This window comes from Fusarium keratoplasticum, chromosome 1, assembly GCF_025433545.1.
Source record: "Fusarium keratoplasticum isolate Fu6.1 chromosome 1, whole genome shotgun sequence".
Lineage (NCBI taxonomy): Eukaryota > Fungi > Ascomycota > Sordariomycetes > Hypocreales > Nectriaceae > Fusarium > Fusarium keratoplasticum.
Window position 1 is genome coordinate 4,295,178 of NC_070529.1, and position 24,250 is coordinate 4,319,427.

Sequence of the window (24,250 nt, forward strand, 5' to 3'; positions counted from 1 at the left end):
AATGGGCCGATGGGTAGTTTGCGAACCATCATCATGTATGTCGACGCCTTGTTCCGCGATGCAATATGCAATCCATCCGCCTTACAATGCAGGCCGGATGACCTGGATGGTCCAAACAGGCATAGCCTTGTTTACCATCACGTTCATCGCGTACCTTCGATTCGTCAAGTCTGCTGCATGAACAAGTAAGTCATACTTTGTAGGCCCCCCATCTATTATCTCTCGCGCATCGCATCCACTCACACGCGCGTGTTTATATGGCTGTGCACTTGTCTCGTCCCTCAACATCGCAGATGTGCCCTTCTCTCTTCCCCGCGGTCGGCGATATGGCAGCCGTCATCGCGGAGTACGCATTTGCGGGTTTTACCATCATCTCTTGACATAATCGAGGGCAGGTCGGGCCATCGTGAGTATATATGTAGTTCTTTGTCTTGTCATTCTTAATGTTTAAACTCTGGCCAACTTCTACTCTACTCGGCTCGTCTCATCGTTCTCATCAGAAAGTGCAAGGGCTAAAACATGCACCAGAAACGACCTCGTAGCTCACGAGAATGCCCTCGTTGAGAGACAAAGCCACACGATATTCCTCGAACCGCCACCATCGAGACACCTTCTTCTACCACTCCGCCCAGTCCAAGTTGCAACGCCTCTTCCCCGGCTTCCTGAGGTTCAAGCCGTCCCTCGAAAACCCAACTATAGACCGTCGTCTGGGCAGCCGGCGATCGGATATGCCTCAGGCTTCGGAAGAGAAAGTCTTTGTCACTAGAAACAAGCCATCTCGCTCATCAATTGAACACACTGTATCTCATTCACATACTGTAAGTCGTCATTTAAACACTAGCTGTCCAGTCTGACCATGTAGAACCAACCTATTGGCACATCACGAAAGTCCCGGTCTAAGAAGGACCAGGAGAGCGGTCAGGACCGTCGAGGTTCTCCTGCCTCCCCGTGAGTATTTCATCTATCTCATCTTGTATACACACACCCTTACACATCCCAGAAGCGGCCAAGTCAACTCGTCCCCCCAAGGACGCCGCACCAACCTCGCAGACGAGTGCGCAAAGCTCCTCAACGTGCCTCTGCCGCCAGATGCTGGACGGGGAGCCGCCGCCTCCTCAAACGCCGAGCCCACTACGAAGCCGTCGGCCGCCTACCTAGACTACCGCATCAACCAGGAGCTGTGCCGCCGCAAGCAAATCATCGTCGACAGTTTAATGGCTGCTATCTCGGAATGCTTTAAACGAAAACTGGAGGCACTCGATGAAGGGTGCGATCCCGCCTCTGGAGGATCGCACCCTTCATCGGGCTCCGTTCAGGGCATCAAGTCCACGTCCCGCTCGTCGGCTGCTGGCCAGAAGAGGTCTAGCCGCCACGGTAGCAGGGACGAGAGCGACAACAGTGAGGATGACGACAGCTTCAGGAAGAAGAAGGACAAGAAGAGGGCTAGGATCGAAAAGGACGACACCAAGCCGCGCTTCGCATGCCCCTATCACCAGTACGACCCCAAGACGTTTGGAGCGAAGCGCACGTGCTGTGGTCCAGGCTGGACAGAGCTACCTCGGGTAAAGTGAGTGAGCTCGATAGTTGCAATAACAGGTTTGCTAACCATGGATAGGGAGCACCTTGAGCGCAGCCACAGTCTTCCCAAGTTCCAATGCAACAGATGTTGTCGCCGGTTCAAGAAGGATGAAGAGCTCAAGAAGCACCAGCGAGAGACTACCCCTTGCACGGTCAAGGACCCAAGCAAGATGCCTCGAGATCTCGCGGATGGATACGACGAGGAACAGGCCAGGAAGCTCAAAGCAAGAACCCGAAAGTCTCCAGAAGAGAAGTGGAAGGAGTGGTATGGCATCTTGTTCAACATGGACCCTGATGACCCTAGCATCCCGTCACCTTGTAAGTCATGAGAAGCTGCCTCCAGACATAATAATACTGACTAGCCTCAGACCATGACGCTTCTCTATCAACAGCCAAAGCTTCCACCATCAACCGGGAAAGCATCCCCGAGTACCGCGAGTGGTGGACAAAAGCTAAGCCCGTCATCCGCCACCGCGTGACCAAGGAGGTTGAAAAGGCGCTCATGCACTATGAGCCGCAGGTCAAGCACGACATCATTGAAAGTCTACGGGACCTCCCACGTTGCATTGCAGACCTTTTCCCCCTGCCGGGCCTAACCTCGGAAGAGACGTCAGACATGGCCGAGGAGACGGGCTTCCTCGACTTCCTGGACATGGGAGATGACTACATCTTTGGGGACGTCGACGGCACAGGCTTTCTCAATGACAACTCGGCTACGTTTGGCTCTTCGGAGTCGTCTGATTGCTCGGACCCGTATCAAGCTGGGACCAGCTCTGCCACTTCGGTGGAGGACGATGTCTACCAGAGCTTTGATGCTAAAACTGGGTTGGCACCCGAGTCGTTTCACTTGAGCTACTCAGCCAACAACCTTTACTAACTTCTTCGTGTCATTTTCCGAATCTCTTTGCGTTGATCGAGTATCACTCTTTTTTCCTCTCACGCAATTTCCTTGTTGATGCTCGCTCCTTTGAGAAGCAGCCTTTTCTTTGTTTCATATACGTTTCCATGTACTTTTATCAAGAGATCTCAGCTTCAGTAGACTGCTGCCAGAATCTCTTGATGAGAAATGACTGTATAACTAGACCTCTCGAGACTATTCGAGTATGGCCTGTGTACAAAAAAAGTGTGTTTGTTTAGCAGTATGCACTGCGACTTATGCCCGCCTGTCATTTACACGACACTTTCCTATGTTTGAATAATCAACTAGAATGGTTCTACCTACGCTAGGATATATGAAGATACGCTTATATATTATCTTTCAACCCAATGCATCCGTGACGGCCATGTGTTACCCTCAGGGGTGGACATGACGCACACTACTCCTCCTAAGGATAGCTACCTACCTATGTATCCTTGGAAAATCCTTATCAACCTCTCAATCACATTGAATAATAGCAATTAGATCAAAAGAAAGTGGTCTAAGACAGTATAGAGTCTCAGGAAATTCTTATCCATCGAGTTATCAAAGTCCTTTTTACACTAGGCGCTGTCGTTGAGTGAAGAGATAAAATCGAGGGTACATCAAATAGGCAAGTCAGTTTATCAAATGTCTGCCTCCATATCCATACGTTACACTACGTCAAACTAATTAATAAATAGCCATGTTTTGTTTACATTCACCCACTGTGCGCGCTGACACGTCCCGTTCTGTCCGTGGTCGGCCTCCCGCATCTTGCGGGGAAAGGATCCTCGTCATTGAATGCCTACAGTTGCATTTTCAACCCATCCAACAAGACCACACAATCGAAACCAAAAAGGTCCGTTTCTTTCTTTTCTACTCTTTTCTCTGCTCTTTCATCTCTATCCAAATTCACGACTTGAGCTGCCTCCAAAGATGATCAAGATCAACCCCGTCATTGTACACATCCTTGTAGGTCGACAATAGCCCTGGATGGCTACATCAATGGACTCACCATGTTTTGCAGCTCAGCCTCGTGCTGCTTGGAATCGCCATGTGAGTATCTCCCTTCTTCGTTATGATGCTTCAACTGATTGTCCCTCCAGCGGCGTCCACGTCCACGCCTCATCCTTATCCCTCCCCATCTCGCCCGCCGTCTCCATCCTCACCATCCTCCTCCCCGTCTCCGGGTTTCTGATCAACATATTCTACTCTCGCCACGGTCCAATTTCGTCGTCCTCCTCCAACAGAGTTGCCAAGCTCGCCCCGTTGATCATCCAGGTCCTTCAAGGCCTCGCAACAACCATCCTCGCGACCATCCTCTTCGAGACGATTCTGCCCTCCTCTACCTTGGATTGCATGCTCGAAACACAGTGGATGCACATGTTTCGCGCCCATGATTCCCGTGGAATACAGAGTATTCAAGATGCGTACGACTGCTGTGGGCTAAACACGATCCTGGATCGGGCCTATCCGTTCCCTCCAGGGAAAGCGAACAGATGCGCCGAGAGATATGAGCGGAGTGCTGCCTGCAAAGGTCCATGGAGAGGAGCACTTCAGAAGACTTCAGGCGTGGATTTAATTGTTGTGATAGCAGTCGGTCTTATACAGGTACGCAATGTCAGAAGATGGCACAGACAAATCGCTAACAGTAGGTCAAGATAATCTGTCTCGTCCTTGTCAAGGACGGCATGGGCTCATGGAATGCCTGGGGCAAATATCATCGAGGCCAAACAGATGATCATCATGAGAGCCGTCGTTCCCTGTTGCCGGGGCCAGAGAGATCTATTGTAGAGGAAGAAGAGACTCCGTCAGAACGGTCCAACAAGGGGAAAGGGGCACAGGGGTATGGAAGCCTAACTGAGAATGGCTCTGGCTCGAGAGTTATACCATCAAGTCTCCCAGAGCACAATAACTGGTCTGACTGAGGATAAAGACATGTCAACTGAACGGCAGGCCATAAGAAACCATTGTATGTAGTCAAGTACTTGATTGGGTATGTAACTCCAGATGCGCCATGCGCGCCCATCTCTAATATCTACATCACCTTCCAGCCTCCTTGCCCAGCTTCTCCAGGGCAGCCTCATACTCCTCCACCTTCTCCTCGCCCATCTCTTCAATCCTCGTTCTCTCCATCTTTTGAGCCCTCCTGACACCTGCACCCTTGGCGATCTTGCCCCAGAACCAACCGCTCTCATCATCGCCCACCAGTGTCCATGCGCATCCAGACCTTCCAGCTCGAGCTGTACGACCAACTCGGTGGACATAACCAGCAACGCTTGGCGGCAGGTCGTAGTTGATGACGTGGTCGAGGTTGGGAAGATCGATACCTCGGGCAACGAGATCGGAAGCGATGAGGAGCCGGATGGGAGAGGATGGTGCCGTGAAAGCACGCAGAGTCTTGCGACGGATGTGTGTAGGTGTCGTAGATGTGAGAGTGCCGATGTGCGAGGCCAGCGAAGGGTCAAGCAGGGCCAACAGTCGTGATAGACGAAGCGCCGACTCATTTGACTTGGTAAAGATGAGAGAGACAGGAATATGAGACTTGAGTGAGCGACCTGATGACCGTTTCGACTTGGACTCAGACTCAGAATCCGAGTCAGAGTCGGAATCGGAGCTTGTGTCTGAGGTTGCGTCAGAGTCAGAGTTAGAACCGGAAGAATCAGAGTCTGAGCTAGAGTCCGAGCTCGAGCTGGTATCAGACTCTTCAGCTTCATCAGGCTTCGCAGCGTCTTCATCCTTGTTCGGACTGGCCATGAGCATGTCCTGGCTTCGGAGCAGCTCAAGCAAGTAGAGCGGCTTGAGATTCGTGTCGTGAACTCTTATGGCGTGCTCCTTCAGGAGTACAGGCAGAGAATGCTCCGCGATCTGGACATCGCCGTCGCTCTCCAGGACGATCAGTCGCGGCCGTCGCAGACCCAGTTGGTTGAGCAGACTCAGATCTCTGGTAAGAGTGGCACTGAGAATGACCTTTCGAACACCCGAAAAGTCCATATCTGGAAAGTCCCGGGCGCTGAACTTGCTGACGCGGAACTTGTCCATTGCGAGATCCAGCCAGCCCTGGAAGCTTTGCGCAAGGAGCTTGTCAGCCTCATCAACTACCAGCCATCGAACATAGTCGAGGCTGAAGCCAGGAGTCTGTTCCATGTGCTCTACCAATCGCCCAGGGGTGCAGATCAGAACGTCCACCTTTGAGGGAAAGTCCACGACGTAGCCGTCCATGCTGCTCAGCCGAGGATCGGCTTTGTCATCATCAAGGTCATCGAGAGCAGAGATGCCAGCTTTTTGTTTCCTTTGCTCGCTCTCCTCTTGCAGCTTCTTGTGTGTGTCAGGGTCATACCGGACCTCTCGATCCATCAAAGACTCCTGCTCATGCTTGAGTGACTGAGAACCGATTGAGATGCCCACCCTGACCCTCTTCCGGTCTCCGCCTTCAAATGCTCTGGCGCAGAGCTCAAACGCCTCTTGGGCTTGCTTCACCAGTTCACGCGTAGGGAGGACCACTAGAGCCCGGAGTCTTGTCACAGCACCTTGACTGATATCTCGTACGACAGGCAGTGCGTACGCAAGGGTCTTTCCAGAACCAGTGGCAGCAGAGATGAGGACATCGCCTGGCCGTTGCTTGCTTGTGGGGAGTAGGAGAGGAATTGCTGCTGTCTGCACAGCGAAAGCATCCTTGAAGCCCTTCTCCTCTAGCACGCGAGATGCCTTGGGCAGAATGCCGAGATCTGCAAAAGGCGTGCGAGTATCTTGTGAGACGCGAATTGGCTCCGCCAGCCAGGGTGGAAGGGTCTCGTAGCTGGGCTTGGAAGTTGTGATGGAGATGGGTTCAGGCTGGGGTAGAGGTTCGAGACCATGGAGCTCTCCTTGATCTGATTCCTCCTCGGCATCTTGTACCGTCTCACTGGCGAACTTCAACGACTTTTCCAAACGCTCAAGCACCGCCTTGTGTCTCTTGGTGTCCTCCTCGGCTGCTTCTCCCTCGGTCGGTTCAGCCTCCTTGTGCTTCTTCTTTTTCTCCCGTTTCTTCTCCTTCTTTTCCTCAGTTGCCTTCACAGTCTCGACTGGTTCGGGAACCTCCTCAGCTGCCTCGGGACCTGTAGCATCGACCATGGACACATCTTCGTTGTCGTCGTTCACTTCCGGCGTCACCTCATCAGCTTGTTCCAGGTCTTGCTTCTTTTCCTTCTTTTTGTCTTTCTTTTCCTTTTTCTCCTTCTTTTCCTTCTTCTTCCTCTCCTTCTTGTCCTTTTCAGAGTCCTCCTCGAGCGTCTGACTCTCCTCTTGGACCTCACTTATTTCCTTAGGTGTCTCCTTCTCAACCTCTTGTGGTTCGGCCTTGTCTTTGGGGGCTTCTGGCTCCTCCTCGTCGTCCTTGGAAGCTCCGGTCCTCCTCTTGCCTCTTCTAACCTTCTTCTTCTTCTTGGGTTCTTCTTCGTTGTCCTTCTTCACCGTCTCTGCTTCCGTCTTGGACTTTTTGCTGCCGGGCTGCGGAGAGTTCTGAGCCTCTTCTGTAGACTCCCATTTCCTCTTCGGCTTCTGCGGTGTCGGCTCGTCATCAAAGTATTGGACTTGTGGCACCTCGACGGGCTTTGGCGCAGGCGCAGGCTTTGCGCCGGGGACGTATCGCGAGTAGTTGAAGCCGTCGCTCGTGGTGGAAGGTTTCGGAGGTGCAGCAGGCGCTGGTGCTGCATTCGAAGAGCTTCCGCCCTTTGAGGGAGGGACGTATCTGGCATACATGATTTCCAGGTCAATTCCTCTCCAAGACCGTAGAAACCTGTATCCAGAATCGTTGGTGATGGAGGGGCCTGGGACTTATTCCTTCCCAAAATTTTGGGTGGATCAAGCATCTTATCGCGATTCTGCCGCCTCTGACCGCTAAATTTCTACGCGGTCTGGCTTGGCGTGGTCCACCTAGAAACACCACCCCTGCAGCATCGCCATGTCTTACACGTGGAATGAGAGAAGGAGACAAGCATGAGATGAGTCCATGACCTCGACAGCGCAGCAAAACACCATCAATTGAGTCTTGTCGCCTGAATCATCTCAGCAAGTGCTGAGCAAGGGCTCATTTAGACATCTTCAGGGGCCCAGCTCTGCTGGAACCCCCCCTAACCGCCGCCATCATGACACGCCGCACATACAACATCGCTATGGTTAGCGACTTCTTCTTCCCCCAGCCCGGAGGCATCGAGTCGCACATCTATCAACTCGCCACAAAGCTTATCGATCGCGGCCACAAGGTCATCGTCATCACCCACGCCTACGACGACCGCAAGGGCGTCCGCTATCTCACCAACGGCGTCAAGGTCTACCACGTGCCCTTCCTCGAGATCTATCGCCACGCCACCTTTCCCACTGTCTTCTCGTTCTTTCCCATCTTCAGAAATATTTGCATCCGCGAGCGCATCGAGATTGTTCATGGCCATGGCAGTCTCAGCAGTCTTTGCCACGAGGCCATCCTCCACGCCCGCACCATGGGCTTGCGCACTGCCTTTACCGATCACTCGCTGTTTGGCTTCGCCGACGCTGGAACCATTCTCACCAACAAGCTCCTCAAGTTTACGCTGAGTGATGTTGATCATAGTATCTGCGTGAGCCATACATGGTGAGACTTGAAAGCAATGCCATGCTAGACCTCTTCTAACGTCATCGCAGCAAGGAAAACACGGTGCTTCGAGCATCTCTCGACCCCCTGATGGTCTCAGTCATACCCAACGCTGTCGTTGCAGAAAACTTCCGTCCCAAGGATACTCCAGCTTCCCCCTCACCCCAGAGCACAACATTTGGCTCCGAAGCCCCAGTCTACCCTTCTCCCCAACGAATAGGACCCCGCGACATTATCACCATTGTCGTCATCTCACGTCTTTTCTACAACAAGGGAACTGACCTCCTCATCGCCTCTATCCCTCGTGTGCTCGAGAATCATCCCAACACACGCTTCATCATTGCCGGCTCCGGTCCCAAGGCCATTGATCTGGAACAGATGATCGAGACAAACGTTCTCCAGGACCGCGTCGAGATGCTAGGTCCCATTCGCCACGAGGAGGTCCGCGACGTCATGGTCCGTGGTCATATCTACCTCCATCCATCTCTCACCGAAGCCTTTGGTACCGTCATTGTCGAGGCAGCCAGCTGCGGACTGTACGTCGTGTGCACCCAGGTCGGTGGTATCCCCGAGGTCCTTCCCTCACACATGACAACATTTGCCAAGCCAGAGGAGGACGATATCGTGCTTGCTACCGGAAAGGCTATAACCGCCATCCGCGCGGGTAAGATCCGCACGGAAAAGTTCCATGACCAGGTCAAGAAGATGTACTCGTGGCAAAACGTTGCCCTCCGCACCGAGCGCGTCTACGACGGCATCTCGGGCACCATCCCTGAAGACGAGTTCTACGGCATCGACACCTCTGGCTACGGCAGTCGAATTCGCAACTTTGCTCTTATCGATCGTCTCAAACGCTACTACGGCTGCGGTATATGGGCCGGCAAGCTATTCTGCTTGTGCTGTGTCGTCGACTATCTATTCTTCCTGTTTCTAGAATGGTGGTTCCCCAGAGACAATATCGATATTTGCCCCGACTGGCCTCGCAAGCAACCTGCTGAGGATGGCGCCGGCTCCAAAAAGGGCCTGCATAGTAATCGGTCGAGCACATCTCAAGGCGCCCCCAAACTTGAATGAGTCTTTATATCTTGACTCTACTACATACTCTAGCTCAGACAGTGGCACCTTGCAAGAACCTGAGTAATGACGGCGTTGGGAGTTTCCGGAGACTTCACAGACATAAATAGACAGCAAAGGCGCGATTGAAGGGAATAGTAATTGTTGCATAGCATACACGCATCAGTCGATGGGATGCTTGAGTGGTGGGTAATTAACAAGGAGCTAGCTCAGTATTCTAGACGCTGTACACAATCAAAAAAGTACAAGCTGCACTTCATTCTGCAGCGCACAAAGCCAACATCCAAAGTCGTTGTGACCTCGAAGCGGTGAATGTTCACTCATCCCCTGGTTCCAATTCGACGTCTCTTAACCGTCCCCGTCTCGCGTTCACCTGGCTCGTCATCATCATCGCCCGTCTCCTCGGCGGGCGTGGCAACACTTGCAGGACGGTTAGTAGACGGCGGTGGCGCGCTGCGCTCCTTTTCCGCGCTCCGTAGCTCGCCCAGGAGCTTCTCAACCTCGACGAACATGCTGCGGGTGTTCTTCACCACGCCGTTCTCGTCGAGGCGATAGCCCACTACTTCTTCTTCCTCGTCCTGGGACCGTTTCATAAATGCTGGTCCAGGGCCGCGGTCGGGATCAGGGTTGTACATGATGGCATTGCAGAACATGTGGACAAGCTCACGTTCGAGCTGGGCGCTGTTGATGATTCCCTTTGGAGGGACAAGCTCATCAGAGAGCGGCAACCACACGTGCGCAGTGCCAGGGTCACCACCTGGTAGGCCCGCGGCAGCCTGAACGGCTGCTTTATTACCATGCTTGATAGCAGAGCGGATAGACGTTATATCCTGTGGCTGCAGCACAATTTGGTGATAGTTGGGCGCGTCCTTTTCCCGAAGGGCAGTTGCGAACATATTGGCATCACGGTGGCTCGAGATCTGGTCCAGAGCCGACGAGGAAACCTTGGTGAAACCACGAGTCCACAGAACTTGCGTCGTTGCTGGCGGAGGATCCAGAGGCGTATCCTGTCGCTTTCGCTTCTGCAGTCGAGACGACACGCTGCTCGGGGTCACAATCAGGGGTCGACCGGGAACACTCTCGTCTGCCGTAGTATCACCAGTATCCTCTGTAGGCCGAGGTGTCGCATCCTCATCCTTAATCTTGGGCGCCGACTCAGAGGGTTGCGTCGTGTGATCATCCGTATGAGACATGACAGACTGACTACGTCTGGATCGAGTCAAGGACGGAGTAGCACTAATCCCGCGGCTCTTGGGTGCCGCCCGAGCCGATCGTCCTCGAATAGACTTGGGAACATTGGGCTCCGTCTTCGGTACCGACTTGGGCGCCTGTCGCTTGGAAGGTCTTGGTGTTGAGCCAGCAGAGCTGGGCAAGGCTGCCGGCTTTTGAGGAGGGCTAACCGGCTCGTACGCGGGACTTTGGGGTTCCCCACTAAGGGGACGTGGAGTGGAAGGCGTCGATTGTGAGGCCCATCTAGTTCCAAAACCGTGGGTGAGATGTGTTGGCGTAGCTGAAATTGGGGTATGTGGTGTAGAAGGTGTTCCAAGCCGCTTGACAGGTGTGTTGACGGCTTGGCGGATAATATGTTCAGGAATCGCAGGTCGTGGGGGTTGAGCAACATAAGGAGAAGTATAAGCCTTGTTATCCGCTTTCGATGCCAGCGGTGCAGGAGAACCAGACGGCGAGGGGTGCTGTGCCTGTTGGGACACATATCCTGGTGGCCATCTTTGTTGTGGTGGAGCAATAGGGCCAGTACTTCCTGCAGAAGGAGTCGGCGAGGCTGAAGCAATTTGACGAGGAACCTGCTGTGCTTGGCCTTGTGGCGGTTGAATAGGGCGGCTTGGATGCGGCACAGGCGTGGTTGACGTTGGTCGAGCTTGAGGAGCTTGAGCATTGGTTTCGCCACTTGGTCGTGGAGGAGCTGGCTGTAAAGGAGGTGCCAGTTGTCCCGCATGCTGAGGAGGCACAAGGACCGGTTTGTGAGAAGCCGGTCGCGGCGGCGGCTGCTGCTGCTGCTGCTGCTGCTGCTGCTGCTGTTGGGCTTGCTGTGGTCGTGGAGGCTGCGGTTGGTGGGTGGCCGGGGTATGCTGAGCGTGTTGAGCCTGCTGAGTCTGTTGAACAGGCAGAGCTTGCTGAGCACGTTGTGCAGGTGAAGGGTGTTGAGCCTGTTGGGGGGTGGCATGCTGTGGTAGAGAGGGCTGCGGGTGCTGGGGAGTTTGGGGAGTTTGAGGGGGATTTGGTCGTTGCTGATGCTGCGGTTTCGCATGCTGAGCCTGCTGAGCATGTTGCTGGGCATGTTGCTGTGGTTGGTGCTGAGCTTGCTGAGCCTGCTGGGCCTGTGGTGGATGTTGAGCAGGTGCCTGTGGTCGAGGCTGGTGTTGAGCGTGTTGCGGTGTCTGAGGGCGAGGTTGAGCAGCAGTTTGAGGAGAAAACTGAGCAGTTTGCTGAGGGTACCAATGCTGTTGCTGTTGCGGGTGTTGTACATGCTGCTGCTGTTGATGGTGTGGCTGCTGTGGTTGATGCTGCTGCTGTTGCTGCTGTTGTACCCCTGGAGGAGCCGTCGGTCCTTGTGTAGGAGGCTGGTATTGTCGTTGTGGTGTCGTATGAGCTGCTTGAGGAGGCTGATACGGCTTCTCCCACTTGAGGGGAGCCGCTACCGGCGTCACAGTCTGAGGAGTCGCATTGGCTTCCTTTGGCTTGATTCCAACCTCGGGCCGTGGAGTAAGTGCCTGCTTCGGAGGGTGCGCTTGCGGTGGTTGCAGTGGTCGTGGACCAGTTTGGGGGACACCTGCGGGAGGTTGAAGAACAGAACCACTCCCATTAGGAGGCTTTGGAGATGCCGCAGGTCGGACTGGCGGCGTCCCAGAGGGAAGATGGCTTGGCGGAGCAACAGTTGGCGGCGCAACGTGAGAAGTCGGAGGCTTTGGTGGTATCACGGGCGTATGCGGTGTAGGTCCCCGCCGCACAGTTGCCGGCGTCGAAGAGTTCGGGGTTGGAGTCGGTGATGCGGTTGGCCCGTTGGGCGCGAGGACAGGCTTCGCATCCCGCGAGGCGAGCACTGGTGTTCCATTCTGACTTGCGGCCCTTGCGCGTCGCTCTCTCTCAGTCCGCTCAAGCAGCTGAATCTCACCACGGACATTCTCGAATCGCCGCTCGTCCTCGCGGATCTGCTTGACGATGTTTTCGCGGTATCGCGCGTAGAGTGTCTCGACAAGCGCGGGTATTTTTTCGACATTTTCGTAGACCTCCTTAAGCGTCGGCAGCGGCGGCGTCCCCAACTTCCTCTTCCTTGACCCTGGTGATCCATCTGCTGTCGCATCCCCGCGCTCCGCCTCGGTCCTGAGCTCCTCCTTTAGCAGCAGCAGGAACAGCTGATGCAGCGCATCCGGTTGCAGTCGCGTGGGATCGTATGTAGGATCATCCTTGATGAGCGAGTTGCTGATCAGAGACTCCGAGATGCGCGCGAAGGCCCCAGTGTCGACTCCATTGGTCACCACCGACTGGAATAGCAACAGCGACTCGAGGGGCGTGTAGGCGGCCGGTTGATTCATGCCCCGCGGTCCACCTCGCCAGCTATCCAGGGGGCCTTCACGTCTCGCAAGAAGATGAACCGGCGCCACGATCACGGTCTATGGTTGGTGGGTTGTCCAGTTAGGCCTCGTCGCGACAAAGGAAAAACACGGCTACGTCATGGCTGGGGGAGACGGGACGCTATCAAAACACGTACAGAGGCAACCTTAGTCAATGACTCCAAAACCGTCAATGCCGACCGTGAGGCCTTTCATCTGGCGTGATGCAGATGCAGGTTGGGGGTTATCTGGAGCCTCCTCTTGCGAAACGCGCTCGGCCGTCCGACTGTCGTGTGGTAATTTTTTTGCCTCGGGATCGCGATCGACTGGCCTGATGTCACGTGATTGAGTTCGCCGGAAATGTTGGGTGAGCTGTTTTGGGGAGAGTCGAAGAGATGCAGGGAGGAAAATCTGGGCTGAGGTCCAGAGCTGCCAGCTGCGCTAAGGCGTGTCCAATCACGTGATACCCCTGGCGACCAACTCGCTACTGCCAACCGCGCCAAGCGTGAGCTTTGACTTGACGAATAGCAAGTCTGTCTGACTCGCTCACTTACAGGTGTATCAATTCACATTTCACCAACATCCAGTGTCAGCAATGGAAATCAGTCAACAATAAACGCCGATCCCGGCTGTAATGATAGATTGCATCCTAATAGTGCTTGCTATCAGTTATCAACAAGACTCCAGACCCAGTGGTATCATGATGGAACTCGGCAAGCGGAGTGCACTCCACGCTTAACCTTGTTCGTTGGCCGCCCTTTCCCGCAAATCTATCAACCATAAACGCCGTTACCGTCTTGACCCGGGTAAGAAATGAAAATGAACAAACAAAAAAGCCCCGTAATAACACATGAGACCAAAATATACTATGGCGAGAGGGAACTTGAATCCCCATCTGCGCTTGGCTGGCCTTCAGAATCAGGACTATCCCCATCCCTCTCTGTTAGGTTCCTTTCTGTTAGGTCCCTGGGCAGATAGTTAAGGCGCAGCTTTTCATCTAATAATGTCACCAGCCTCTCCGAGTATTGGTCGAGTAAGCCACTCAAGACCGTCTCGTTCATCGCCTTGCTTCGAATGGCCCGATCGCCAAGCGCAGCCGCTGTCAATCGCAGCTCCTGATCCAGTTCGGTCAGGTTGTCTTGACTGATGGGTTCCGAGGAAGCAAGTTTCTTTCGGTATGTTCGCAACTGACGACAGGTCTGTTCTGTCGCCATATTTAATGATCCAAAACCAGACCGTAGGTTGGAGGATGATGTCTTCTTGCGAGCAGTTGTCCCCAACGCCGGGAGTGATGGCCGCCGAGTGACCTTTGCTCTGGGACTAACTGGAGGACTGACTCGGCTGTCTCCTGAAGGTCGTCGCGAGGGTGTATCTTCAACAGCTGTGCTGCCAGGGCTCGTTGGGAAGGTGTTTGTCGGCGTCCTTGTCACACTCGCAGCCAAATTGAATCGAGAAGTCCGTCGCTGGAGCGTCCGTGGTGGTGATCTTCGACCTGATGCTGTCGAAGGGCGCTGAAACTCGGCCAGTTCAGCTTTTGATAATACTCTCCGGAGTGGTGGCCGTCCAGAAACAATATCCTTGGCCGGCGATGGATCCCTACTCATCGAACCGGGGACCGGATCGTTCAGATCCAACAACCAAATCATCATGGTCCCGTCCGAACCAACGCTCACTACCTTGCGGCTTCCGTCTTCGTCCTCAACCAAGCAAACCCCGTTGATTGCTTCCGTATGTCCCCATTCGCGGTCCAAGAAACTGCCCGTTTGGGCGTCATATAACCTGATGGACTTGTCCGTGTTGGATGTCCCTAATAGAAAATCCTGGTCTTTGGGTGGCCATTGGCCAAAAGAGAGCGAGTCGAGAACAGCAGAATCTCCCCTGCCCTCGTCCGTGCACTTGAAACAAGAAATCTTGCGACCCGTGTTGAGGTCGTATTGGCAAATGGATCGATCCAAAAGCGAAACAAATACGGTCCTTTGGCCGGGGCCCAGGACCATGGAACTGGGAGAAGCTCTTAGTGAAATAACCCTAGAAGGAATGGCGGCGATAGCATCTGGATCGCCTTCTTTTGTAATAATGTCGTATATTTGCAACGTCCGGTCAAAGGAGCAAGTCAACACCTTGTCGTCAGACGGGATGAGGACTTGAACGACCTTAGCAGCAAATTCCAGTGTTTGGAAGTGCTCGATAGAGCCATCCACTGTCCGGTGGAAAAGTTGTGTGGTGCGGTCCCTACCGCAAGAAGCCATGAGGAACTTTGAGCCGGTATCGTAAACGCTCACGCAACGGCAGTCGGCCGTGTGAGCCTTGATGTCGAGTATGGAGTCCTTTGTCGCAATGTCGGTGACGCGCAGGACACCAAGTCGATCTGCTGAGACGAGCAGCTTGCCATCACTCGTTGTGCGAGCGCACGTTAGCTGGTTGATAGGTCCCACCAGGTCATTCTCCGACTCGGTGATCTCAATCGGGACATCAACACAGGCTTTGACTTGGCCTTCCAGTGTCCAGAAAGTAACATTGCCTGTGACTGTCCAAGTCAGGAACGATGCGTCCAGATAATTCGGCTTCTGTAGCATCTGGATGCCCGTAACTGGTTGTCCATGGCCAGGAATAGGGACGCTGGCCACAGCTTGGGCATCCTTGCCCGGAACATGGTCATAATTCCAGATGTCGATACAATGCCGTGAATCGATAGTCACGAGCTTGTCCGCCAGAAATCCTAGCGCGACGTGCCCTGTGGAGGGCGCTGTCGTCTCGCGGATGCATGCTGATGCGGGCTTGCCGTCCAAGACAGCCTCGGCATCCAGCACGGCGAAATGACCGTTTTTGCCTCCAATGTAGGCAAGATTGCCTCGGATGGCAATCGAGGTGATAGAAAAGTCCAGACCAAGGACTTTTTGTAACCTCATCTGCCTGTCGTCGTCCTCCAAAATGCACACATCGCCCGTTTCAGAGCAAAGGATAAGGCCGGAGTCTTTGACAACAGCAGCGCAAGTAAAAGTAGTTTCCAGAAGAGACCCCAGCAAGATATTACGCCCTGGCAGGGTTCTCTGAGAGGGAGGAGTCGACGCCGGTGGCTGGTCATTCAAGAATTTTTGCTTCGTAGGAGAAATGGCTGGCCCGTCATCGGGCTTCCACATCTTCACGTGGCGGACTCCAAGCGTAATGAGACAGTTGCCCATCCAGACCATGTCTTTGACATAGGATGTGCACCTGTTCTGTTTGAAGAGCCTGGCCGCACCCGTGCGAGGGTCGACCTTCCAAACATAGATAAATCCATCGTTGGCGGCACCAAGGGATGCCAAGTACTGAGTGTCTGAGGACCATGCTACGGCTGTGACGCCAAAAGCATGCTCACTAATAGAGATGAGGGGGATATCCGAAGAAGTATCGTGCAGGCTAAAAATCAGGACACGAGGTGCGTATCCAGTCTCGCCAACAGCCAAATATTTACCGTCTCGGCTCAGCGCGAGACATGTAGCAGCTTTGATTCGTTCACGGCTGGTCCATGTGTTGCTTCCGGGAGATTCGTTCCAGTCAGTGGAGGCATGAGGCGAGTTTCGAAAGCTTGGTGCAACACGGCCGCGGCTGTCGTTGGCCTTGGGAGTTCCTGTAGGTGTCGAAGGTGTATTCTGAAATGTTGCTACTGAGTACAGAGGTACAGCAGTTGGTCGAGCTCGGTAAAAGCGTTGGGTATGATTCTCTCCATCAACATCCACCACAACGACAGCGCCGCCGGCGATATAAGCGAACGAGGAGGGTAGTGTGTCGAAGCCCGTGGGCGAGGAGCAAGTGGTGCCGATAACACGCTTCAAGGAGAGCTTGGAGGAGTCATTCAAGGTGGTGCGACCGCGCATGGGTGACCTGGAGGTCCGAGTTGGGCGAGCTAAGAAGGGAGAGTTGGAGGGAGTGAACTTGAAGCGGCCGTGGGAGGGAGTCGCCGCCATATCGCCGCCATTGACACTTGGGAGAAGATACTGGAGGAGAGAGTATTGTCGAGAGGATCGAGAAAGGTCAGACGAAGCAAGACAGAACCATTGAAAAGTGGTGTCAGTTCAGAGGCGAAGATCTAGGCAAGAGAAGAGCCGGTGTTTTCTCTGGCATCGGCCGAGAAACAAAACTAGCCAGACAGAAACAAGCCGGTTGCCCCAAGAGAAATCAGGATGATGCTTGCAGAAGTGGATGACGGGCGGTGTAAGTCGGGGAGCTGCTGCGGGCCTACACGGGCCGATGGGAGGAGAAGAAGGTGAAAAAGAGGTCGAATCTGCAAAGCTTAAAGGCTGTGGGGGGTGGAAAGCGGTTAGCTACTGCACACAGAGGGGCTGGAGTGGGAAAAAAGAAAAGAGTCATGCGCACAGTGACTTTTGACAAGTGATCAAATGAGCGACAATTGAAGCGAGTGACGATGGTTCGAAGGCGTGAACGAAGGTGGTTGAGAACAGAAGGAAAGGAAGGTTTGAGTCCGGCCTGCTGGATGGAATGTTGAAATGATGGTTCTTGCCGTCCGCGAAACCTTGGGTTCCTTCCCTCCCAGGACCCGAGGCCTTGTCCTTCCCAAGGGAAAGGAGCCCCGACCACCGGCCGGGGTTTGTTTTGGTGGGTCCGTTGGCCGGGGAGGCTTGCAAGCGGGAAGCACGGGCCAGCAGAGCCTGACGTTTCTCGCCTGGCGGCTTGCCCGCCCTCCGGTCAGCTTCACCTCTTGACCCTCTCGACCAGTGGCCTGAGAGCAGGCCCTTGCCCTTGGCGCTGGAATCCCGGCTTTTAGCGCTCCCGTTAGTGGCTGTCACCTCGAATCACTTCCGGCAAGGACGGTGGTGAAAGATTGCCTCGCCTTGGGAATTGGTAGAGAGTCTTCGTGTTGGTGATCATGATAAGGGGCCCTGGATGGCCATCGACAGGGTGAGCACCTTTGACAGCTGAGGTATTCCTGGGTTTCAGGGCTCAGCTTCGAGGTTCAGCCTGCATCCTCTCAGCAGCGCCTTTCACATATCTCCTCGCCGTTGTCGAATCAACAGCCACACTACCTATGCAACATCTCATCATCGTGCCGCGGTTGGCGGAGCCCGCTCATCATCACCAACAACAACAAAGACACAACCAACCAACCTCATCCCACCCAGTCCAAAAGCCTCGTTCGTCGCACCAAGTCAATCAAAGAAGCAAATCTTGCCCGAGGCCTCGACGCCAGAGTCGTCCTTTCCTCGAATAGAAAGGCTGTCTATTATCCGCCAATCCATGCCTTGTCGCCAACCTTTGACCCTGGCACATTGCGAAATGAGGTCTATCCCACCGCCCGTCGGTTCGTTATCACCATACCTGGCATCTCAGCCATTTTGCGCCTCTCGCTATTGTACCTATTAAACGTGATTGTCTCGCTCCTCATCCAAGGGTCCCGGCGCGGTGGCTGTTGGTGGCAGACCAGCCGATCCCACCAAAACCCCGGCTCTTGAACCAGCCGATCAGTCCCAATCCCAATCCCAATCCCCTTTTTTTTCTCAAGGCTTCGACAATTAGCTCCAGGCCGCGTCCCATTGTCAACTGTCAGCTGTCTCATCTGCCGCGTACGCTTTCTTATCCGTGTCTGAGGACCCTGTCTGCATCCACGCCCACTCTGCCGGTGTTGGCCATGGTTGCATGAAACATTTCCGGTTCACTTCTTATACTTCAGTCGCATATCCTCATGCTCATGCTAATGGCTCGTGCTTCCATAAACCCAGAATGGTCTTTTATTCTGACTATACCCCGTTGTATATGTTCTGTTAATCCCCAGCATGATCATCTTCAGGAGCTCCTCCTCCCTCCCTATTCTGTGTAACTTCAGCCAGTCAACATCCGTCCCATAAGTATGGTTAATATCCAACAGCACAAGCCCGGTTTTACCCTTCAATCCAACTCCATCATACTACAAGACCCTCTTCCGAAGCCTCATCTCGTTCAAGCCGCTCGAGTCCTGTCCCAACTGCGCCGTAGACGCGCAGGGGTACCGCAATTTCAAAACTCTCACATATCAGATTCTCCACGGCCACAAGCACTGTGCCACCCTTCTCATCTTGAGAGATCTGTTCCAACAGTGGGTGAGGTGCCAGTCGCTCAACGCTGTCGGGAGAATCATTCCCCGGCGATGGCACCACAAATTCGATGCGAATCTTCCAATCCAGGCTCACTCCGCTCGTCACAAACTCAGGAGTAGCGGTTATCGGAATTGTCGGGTTAAATGTGACGCGTCGTGAGTACATTGTTGCCTCAGATGATGATGAGTGTACCTTTCGTGTCACTCGGTGGATGCTCGACTCGGATCGTATCGCCAAAGACGCGTCTACCTTCTCTGAAGTCTCGAGCGTAGTGTGTACCGCATAACATGGGATATCGGCATCTGTAAACTCAATCGCCATGGTAACAACTTCTCCCAGTCGGTATGCCGGCCTTGTAAGCATAACCACACCAACTCGTTGTCCGTTGCGGGCGATCTCAAATCGGTTGGGGCTTTGCTGTCCCCCGGACGTCATGTTGCTTCTCATGATCGCCAAATGAATTGCCTCTTGGGCAGTGCCCGCATCCTCAAAAGCTGAGGGTCGTCTCGAGTTTCCTCCGCCTGTCGGTGAGAGAAGGATGCTACCGCTTTCATCTCTGGGCCTGTGCACCAGGTCGTCCACGTAGAGGAGGAAATCGTTCAACGAAGATTGCCGTCCTTGCACTCCGTTCGTCTTTGCCCCTTTGCCAGTGCTCGATGGGCTCTTAACCTGAGCCTGGTCTCGGAGCAATATGTAGGGATTCATGAGATCGTGCCCCAAGATCTCACCGTGGCTGTTCACACTTCCAAGGACTCGGAAAGGAACCTCGACGGATTTGACCTGTTGTTCCTTGGATCCTCCGGCCCTCTGAGTTCCGATAACCAGGCTGTAAGAAATCTTGACTGCCTTTCCTCGGTGGGTTGGAGGGAGTCCCTTGGGTAATCGGAACGAATATTCAAATACCCGGCTTTCTCCGGGTGCCAGTTGCAAATCAACAAAAAGAATAGACTGTGGTGTCGTAAGAAGAGGTACTGATTTCGAGTTGGCCACTCCACGCATCTCCTTGATGGTACTGAGCTCTCCACCACCCAAAAAGTCGCCCAGGGAGCTGCTGAGTCGGCTCCATCCAAAACCTCCTAGGAGGCCACTATCACGTTTGGACTCGAGGCCAACAACACCTCCCCCTTGACCGACAATGGCCTTCTTCTTGACCTGATCGAAGGGGCTGAGGCTGACCAGTGATCCGTCCAGTGTGAATGAGCCTTGTAATTGGGCGTATCCCATCATCAAAGACTCTGGTGCTCTTGGTTGCGGCGATGGCATACCGAGACTTCTTCGAAGAGGCCGCGCGTGCCCCCGTACGGGCTGCTGTGTCACGTATTCCGATACGAGGGTTTCTGACGAGTTGTTGCTGACAGAGTAGAATTCTCCACTGCTTCTTGGTGTTCCTCCCAAGACGCCGCTGCTTGCCAGAATTCGGGCAGCGGGAGCAGGCTGTTCATTGATCGTCGGAACGCCATCTTTAGAGCGCAAAGCCAGACCATTGAACTCGGCTGCACCATTTCTAGGACTAAGCATGCTCTCGTTTGTTGATCTTGATAGGCTTGGTGGTGCCTCCGCGGTTGGCGACGGCGCTGCAGGGAAGTGGAATTCTGGCACTGGATTCGGTGATGGTCTCGGAGAGGCCCTAGGTGATCTTCGGCCGATAAGAGCTGGTGTATTAGGGGCTGTAGGTGGTCTAGACATTCGGCCAAATCGATCAGGTGGGGGATATGAAGCATGGAATAAAGGTGAGCTAGAGAAACGAGGAGAGAATGATGCTAGCAGTCCAAAGGTTAGCTGACGGCCATATGCTCGAGTATACGCTACCTACCAGAATGAGGCCCTGGCGAGGGTTGATTCTGAGCCCGAGGGATAATCTGTAAACTAGAGGCACGGCCGTGACCGCGATGAGGCCGTTGGGGTCGCGTCGGTACTTCATTTCGTTGGAGATGGTCCTCGACAGTGCTTGTTGACCCAATCGAGACAATGGAGACGGAGCGCTTGTGGGAGTGTCCCGGCTGGCGATCGGTTGTGCTCGCAGACGACGGCCATTGCACCGAGCCCGACCGACTATGAGTCTGCGACGACGGCACACTCAACGATAAAGCAGAGCGACGATGGCCTCTGCCCGAGGATGCCGACGGCGGCGGCGTCAAGCCATGGTTGGACTTGGGCCTCCCATGCAAAGGAGAGGCCAGTCGACTCCGTTCCGACTGCGGCGGCGGCTGCTTGGGCTGACCCGGACCTGGCGCGACATTCTTAAAGGTGATGGTACATTTGACTTCCTCGCCGGCGAAGACAGTCTGGTCGTGCCAGCGGATGAAGACGCGGATGTTACTCGGTCCGTCTGGCGCCATTGCGAGAGAGGGAGAAGAGGACAGCCCGCTCAGCGATGAGCGCGTAGTTGGAGACGGCTATGCGGAGGCAGGTGCAGCATTTCCGCACGAGGGCATTGTCGGGATCGAGGCGACGGCGCGGGAGACGCGAGATGATCGATTAGATGGATGCGATAGCAGGAGCTGCCGAGGAGTCGAGCGAGATGCAACGTCATGAGGGTTTCGGTGAAAGGAGACGGAGGAGGTTCACGCTGGGCGGGCTTGGCAGGGAGCCCCGGAGCTACTTGCACCAATCGCTGCAGGTACCTGCGTGGAGCGCAACCCCTGCCCGAGCCAAAGGTACGTACATGTGGTCGCAAGCGGGAGGCCCGACTTGAACATATACTCTCAGGGTGATGAGAGTTTCCCACTGCATTGAGATCAAACTGTTGTTGCCATCATGCGCCAATTGAAATTTTCATAAAATTGCCATGTCAGAGTAAGAATTTAGAAAAAATACTGATTTTAAGTCCTTTAAAATGTGCCTTCATCCATCATCATCGAGCTCTTTGTTCCATCCTCATCAAATATTCCCTGCTCACAACGTCCAAGCCTAACCTAGACACAACCATGTTTAGAGCATTCAGACACACCCGCCTCGTCCTCGCATCATGTAGACCACGAGCAAGATGCTGCACAGCACGTTGCGGTACTCCCAGCACCAGAATACCACGTCGGACTTTAAAGCGCCGCTCCCACCTTACCAGCAACGCGAAAGCTGAGGAGATTGTCAAGCAGGTTCGTGAGGGACTGATGGAGTTCGAAAAGGAGAAATGGGATGCGATGCCATGGTACAAGAAGTATGTAAGCAAGGCTAGATGTTGGCCTACTATCGGTTTTTGTGTTAGTGAAAGCTGGCAATGGAACGTAGTCGCCGGCCAACAAACCCAACCAGCCCAATATTAGCCATCAGATGCAATTCAAGCAATGCTAACGACACCAACAGAGTACTCGAATGGCTTAAATAGCCTACACATCTACGCTGAACAGATTTTCTCCCCATCCCATCTCCTATCCCTTTCTCCTACGGGCTTTGGTGTCAGTTGCAACTAGGTAGGTAGTCAAGTATTACTTCGATCATTTCACTGACCTGGAATAACATGAGAGGCTATCAGGGGGAGATACCGACAACATCTCTTTGCATGGAGAGAGCAGAACCTCGATTACGTTCATACCGTTACAGTAAACGCCACTCGACAATAAAAAGAAAGATTACCTTGTTGGGTCTGAAGTTCGCAGTACAAAGCGAGACGCTTCAACGTGCTCATCATAGTGGTTGACTGCCGATACGCTGTCAATTCCCTTTCCTCGAAACGCCATGTGTTTGCCACAAAGTGATTCCGACTGCCCTAGTCAGACATTTAATCCGTATTCCATACGCCATTGCCAAATTACGCAGGTAAAAAGACCCAAAACCTCATGTTTTACCTCAATCGTCCTCGGTGAGATCAATGGCCTCTGTCCCATCATCCAGTTTGACCATCTTGAGAGGCCGGACCACTGGTGGTACAGATTCAGCCTCCCTCTTGACGTGTCGGGACTCATTCTTGACCTGGCGCACAGGTTAGTAACATGATACGAATATACTGAGTCGGGTCGAATCTTGTGGCACGGGAGCAGCTCGCGGCGTGGGCAGTGACTTACTTGAAGGTCACGCAGTCTTTCCCTAGCTAGACGTCGAATTTCGTCTTCAGAGAGGTTCGAGAGGTTAGTATCAGCTGGAGACGATGTGGCGAGAGGCTGTGTTTCTGTTGATGGAGACCGTGGGATAATCATTTCCCGCTGAAGCGCTTCTGTATCACAGATCAGTCACCCCACTCGGTATCGCCAGGTCAGGTCACTAGCATACCACGGGATCGATAGTGGAAGAAGATCGTTCCGAGCACATTCTGATTGTGAAGTATGGTGCATTCTGAAACGGGCGATGCGGTGCTGACTGCTAGGCTGCAAATCGATCTCTTAGCAGTGAATCAAGCGATATCGTCTGGGGTATCAGAACATACGACCCCTGGTGACTCAGTTCTCTGCCCTTCAATGCCTTTTCCGGGAGTTCTCGCTCTTGGCTTTGGATGCCGGGCACTTGAATCCGAGGGACTCGCTGACCAGTCTTTGCGGCCACCACAACCGCTTTGATAACCCCTAGATCTTTAGCACGCTCCATTTCTCTGGTCATGTCTTCACCGAATCCGGTCTCGGCTGGTATCCTGTATTAGCTCATGGATTGTTACCCCGTCTAGATATAGGGGGCATCATACTTGTGGTGATGGAAGAAAAGACGAACTTCTTGAAACAAGGCTGCCCACCCTCTTCCTCCGGGCGACAATATGCATCCGCGACAACTGCGGTGCGAGATGATTGTCCAAGAAGAGTGTCGTCTTGCACGACAATGCCTGACAGGTAAATGCCGTCAATGTAGACGAAAAGGGAGACTGAATTGTTGAATCTTGGAAAATGGAAAGCAGAATCCACCGTCAATTCGATCCTGAACTCTGCGCCGGTCTTTGCCTCGATGTAACAGTGGCTAACAGGACCAGGAAGCTCTGGGCCGGTACCAAAGATGGGCGTCTGATCGCTTGGGACTTCATATTCTGTGGCAATCTCTCCGGCGACGCTGACATTCACTGATACATGGGATACTCCAGGGAGGACGGCCATGGCGAGGAGGTCAGATCGAGCGCGCGTGCACGCGGCGGCGTGCGATGTGGTTGATGGAAAAATGATTGTTGGGGATTGAAAATGGAAGTGCACAGGAACTTGAAAGTAAACTCGAGGCAACATCCCGCATGATTCACTGCCTGAGCATATTTGTGCTGCACTGACTTAGGTTGGCAGTACCTCATCACTGGCAGCTCAACGGCCATTCGCAGATATTGCCTGTAACGTCATTGGCTGAAAAGGCATCATCGCAAATTAAACCGCCGAATAGAAAATAATTGAAGGTCAACTGAAATAATTTGCTACCTTTGGCTGGAGGACCGCTGCCAGTATCCGAGAGAAACAGCAGTGCCTGCCTACCTACCTAGCTGCGTTGGATGCGCCGCCTGATAGCCTCCCGGCGGCTGGCGTCAAACAACCTAGGTGCTTCAAGCTCTTTG

General features: G+C 53.7%; 7 protein-coding genes across 7 annotated transcripts; 3 read left to right on the forward strand and 4 right to left on the reverse strand.

Moving 5' to 3' along the window:
- Positions 1-551: 551 nt before the first annotated feature.
- NCS57_00128300 (C2H2-type domain-containing protein) lies at positions 552-2,455 on the forward strand (the record flags this gene model as incomplete). Its single annotated transcript, XM_053051352.1, has 5 exons — positions 552-818; positions 863-948; positions 1,001-1,567; positions 1,616-1,896; positions 1,947-2,455. 5 exons carry the CDS (start codon positions 552-554, stop codon positions 2,453-2,455), a joined length of 1,710 nt encoding a protein of 569 aa, XP_052919867.1.
- An 855-nt stretch (positions 2,456-3,310) lies between these two features.
- NCS57_00128400 (uncharacterized protein) lies at positions 3,311-4,404 on the forward strand (the record flags this gene model as incomplete). The annotated part of the gene is made up of 4 exons (XM_053051353.1): positions 3,311-3,448; positions 3,504-3,532; positions 3,583-4,087; positions 4,132-4,404. The coding sequence occupies exons 1-4, from the start codon at positions 3,413-3,415 to the stop codon at positions 4,402-4,404; spliced, it is 843 nt and encodes a 280-aa protein (XP_052919868.1). The 5' UTR covers positions 3,311-3,412.
- A 115-nt stretch (positions 4,405-4,519) lies between these two features.
- NCS57_00128500 (uncharacterized protein) lies at positions 4,520-7,216 on the reverse strand (the record flags this gene model as incomplete). Its single annotated transcript, XM_053051354.1, has 1 exon — positions 4,520-7,216. One exon carries the CDS (start codon positions 7,214-7,216, stop codon positions 4,520-4,522), a length of 2,697 nt encoding a protein of 898 aa, XP_052919869.1.
- A 386-nt stretch (positions 7,217-7,602) lies between these two features.
- On the forward strand, positions 7,603-9,158 carry NCS57_00128600 (Phosphatidylinositol N-acetylglucosaminyltransferase; the record flags this gene model as incomplete). The annotated part of the gene is made up of 2 exons (XM_053051355.1): positions 7,603-8,084; positions 8,135-9,158. The coding sequence occupies 2 exons, from the start codon at positions 7,603-7,605 to the stop codon at positions 9,156-9,158; spliced, it is 1,506 nt and encodes a 501-aa protein (XP_052919870.1).
- Positions 9,159-9,478: 320 nt separating this feature from the next.
- Positions 9,479-16,674, reverse strand: NCS57_00128700 (uncharacterized protein; the record flags this gene model as incomplete). Its single annotated transcript, XM_053051356.1, has 4 exons — positions 9,479-10,855; positions 10,915-11,737; positions 11,787-12,787; positions 13,738-16,674. 4 exons carry the CDS (start codon positions 16,672-16,674, stop codon positions 9,479-9,481), a joined length of 6,138 nt encoding a protein of 2,045 aa, XP_052919871.1.
- Positions 16,675-18,624: 1,950 nt separating this feature from the next.
- Positions 18,625-21,137, reverse strand: NCS57_00128800 (uncharacterized protein; the record flags this gene model as incomplete). The annotated part of the gene is made up of 2 exons (XM_053051357.1): positions 18,625-20,558; positions 20,612-21,137. 2 exons carry the CDS (start codon positions 21,135-21,137, stop codon positions 18,625-18,627), a joined length of 2,460 nt encoding a protein of 819 aa, XP_052919872.1.
- A 1,447-nt stretch (positions 21,138-22,584) lies between these two features.
- NCS57_00128900 (uncharacterized protein) lies at positions 22,585-23,810 on the reverse strand (the record flags this gene model as incomplete). Its single annotated transcript, XM_053051358.1, has 5 exons — positions 22,585-22,707; positions 22,800-22,948; positions 23,005-23,099; positions 23,159-23,351; positions 23,411-23,810. 5 exons carry the CDS (start codon positions 23,808-23,810, stop codon positions 22,585-22,587), a joined length of 960 nt encoding a protein of 319 aa, XP_052919873.1.
- Between the last annotated feature and the right edge of the window lie 440 nt (positions 23,811-24,250).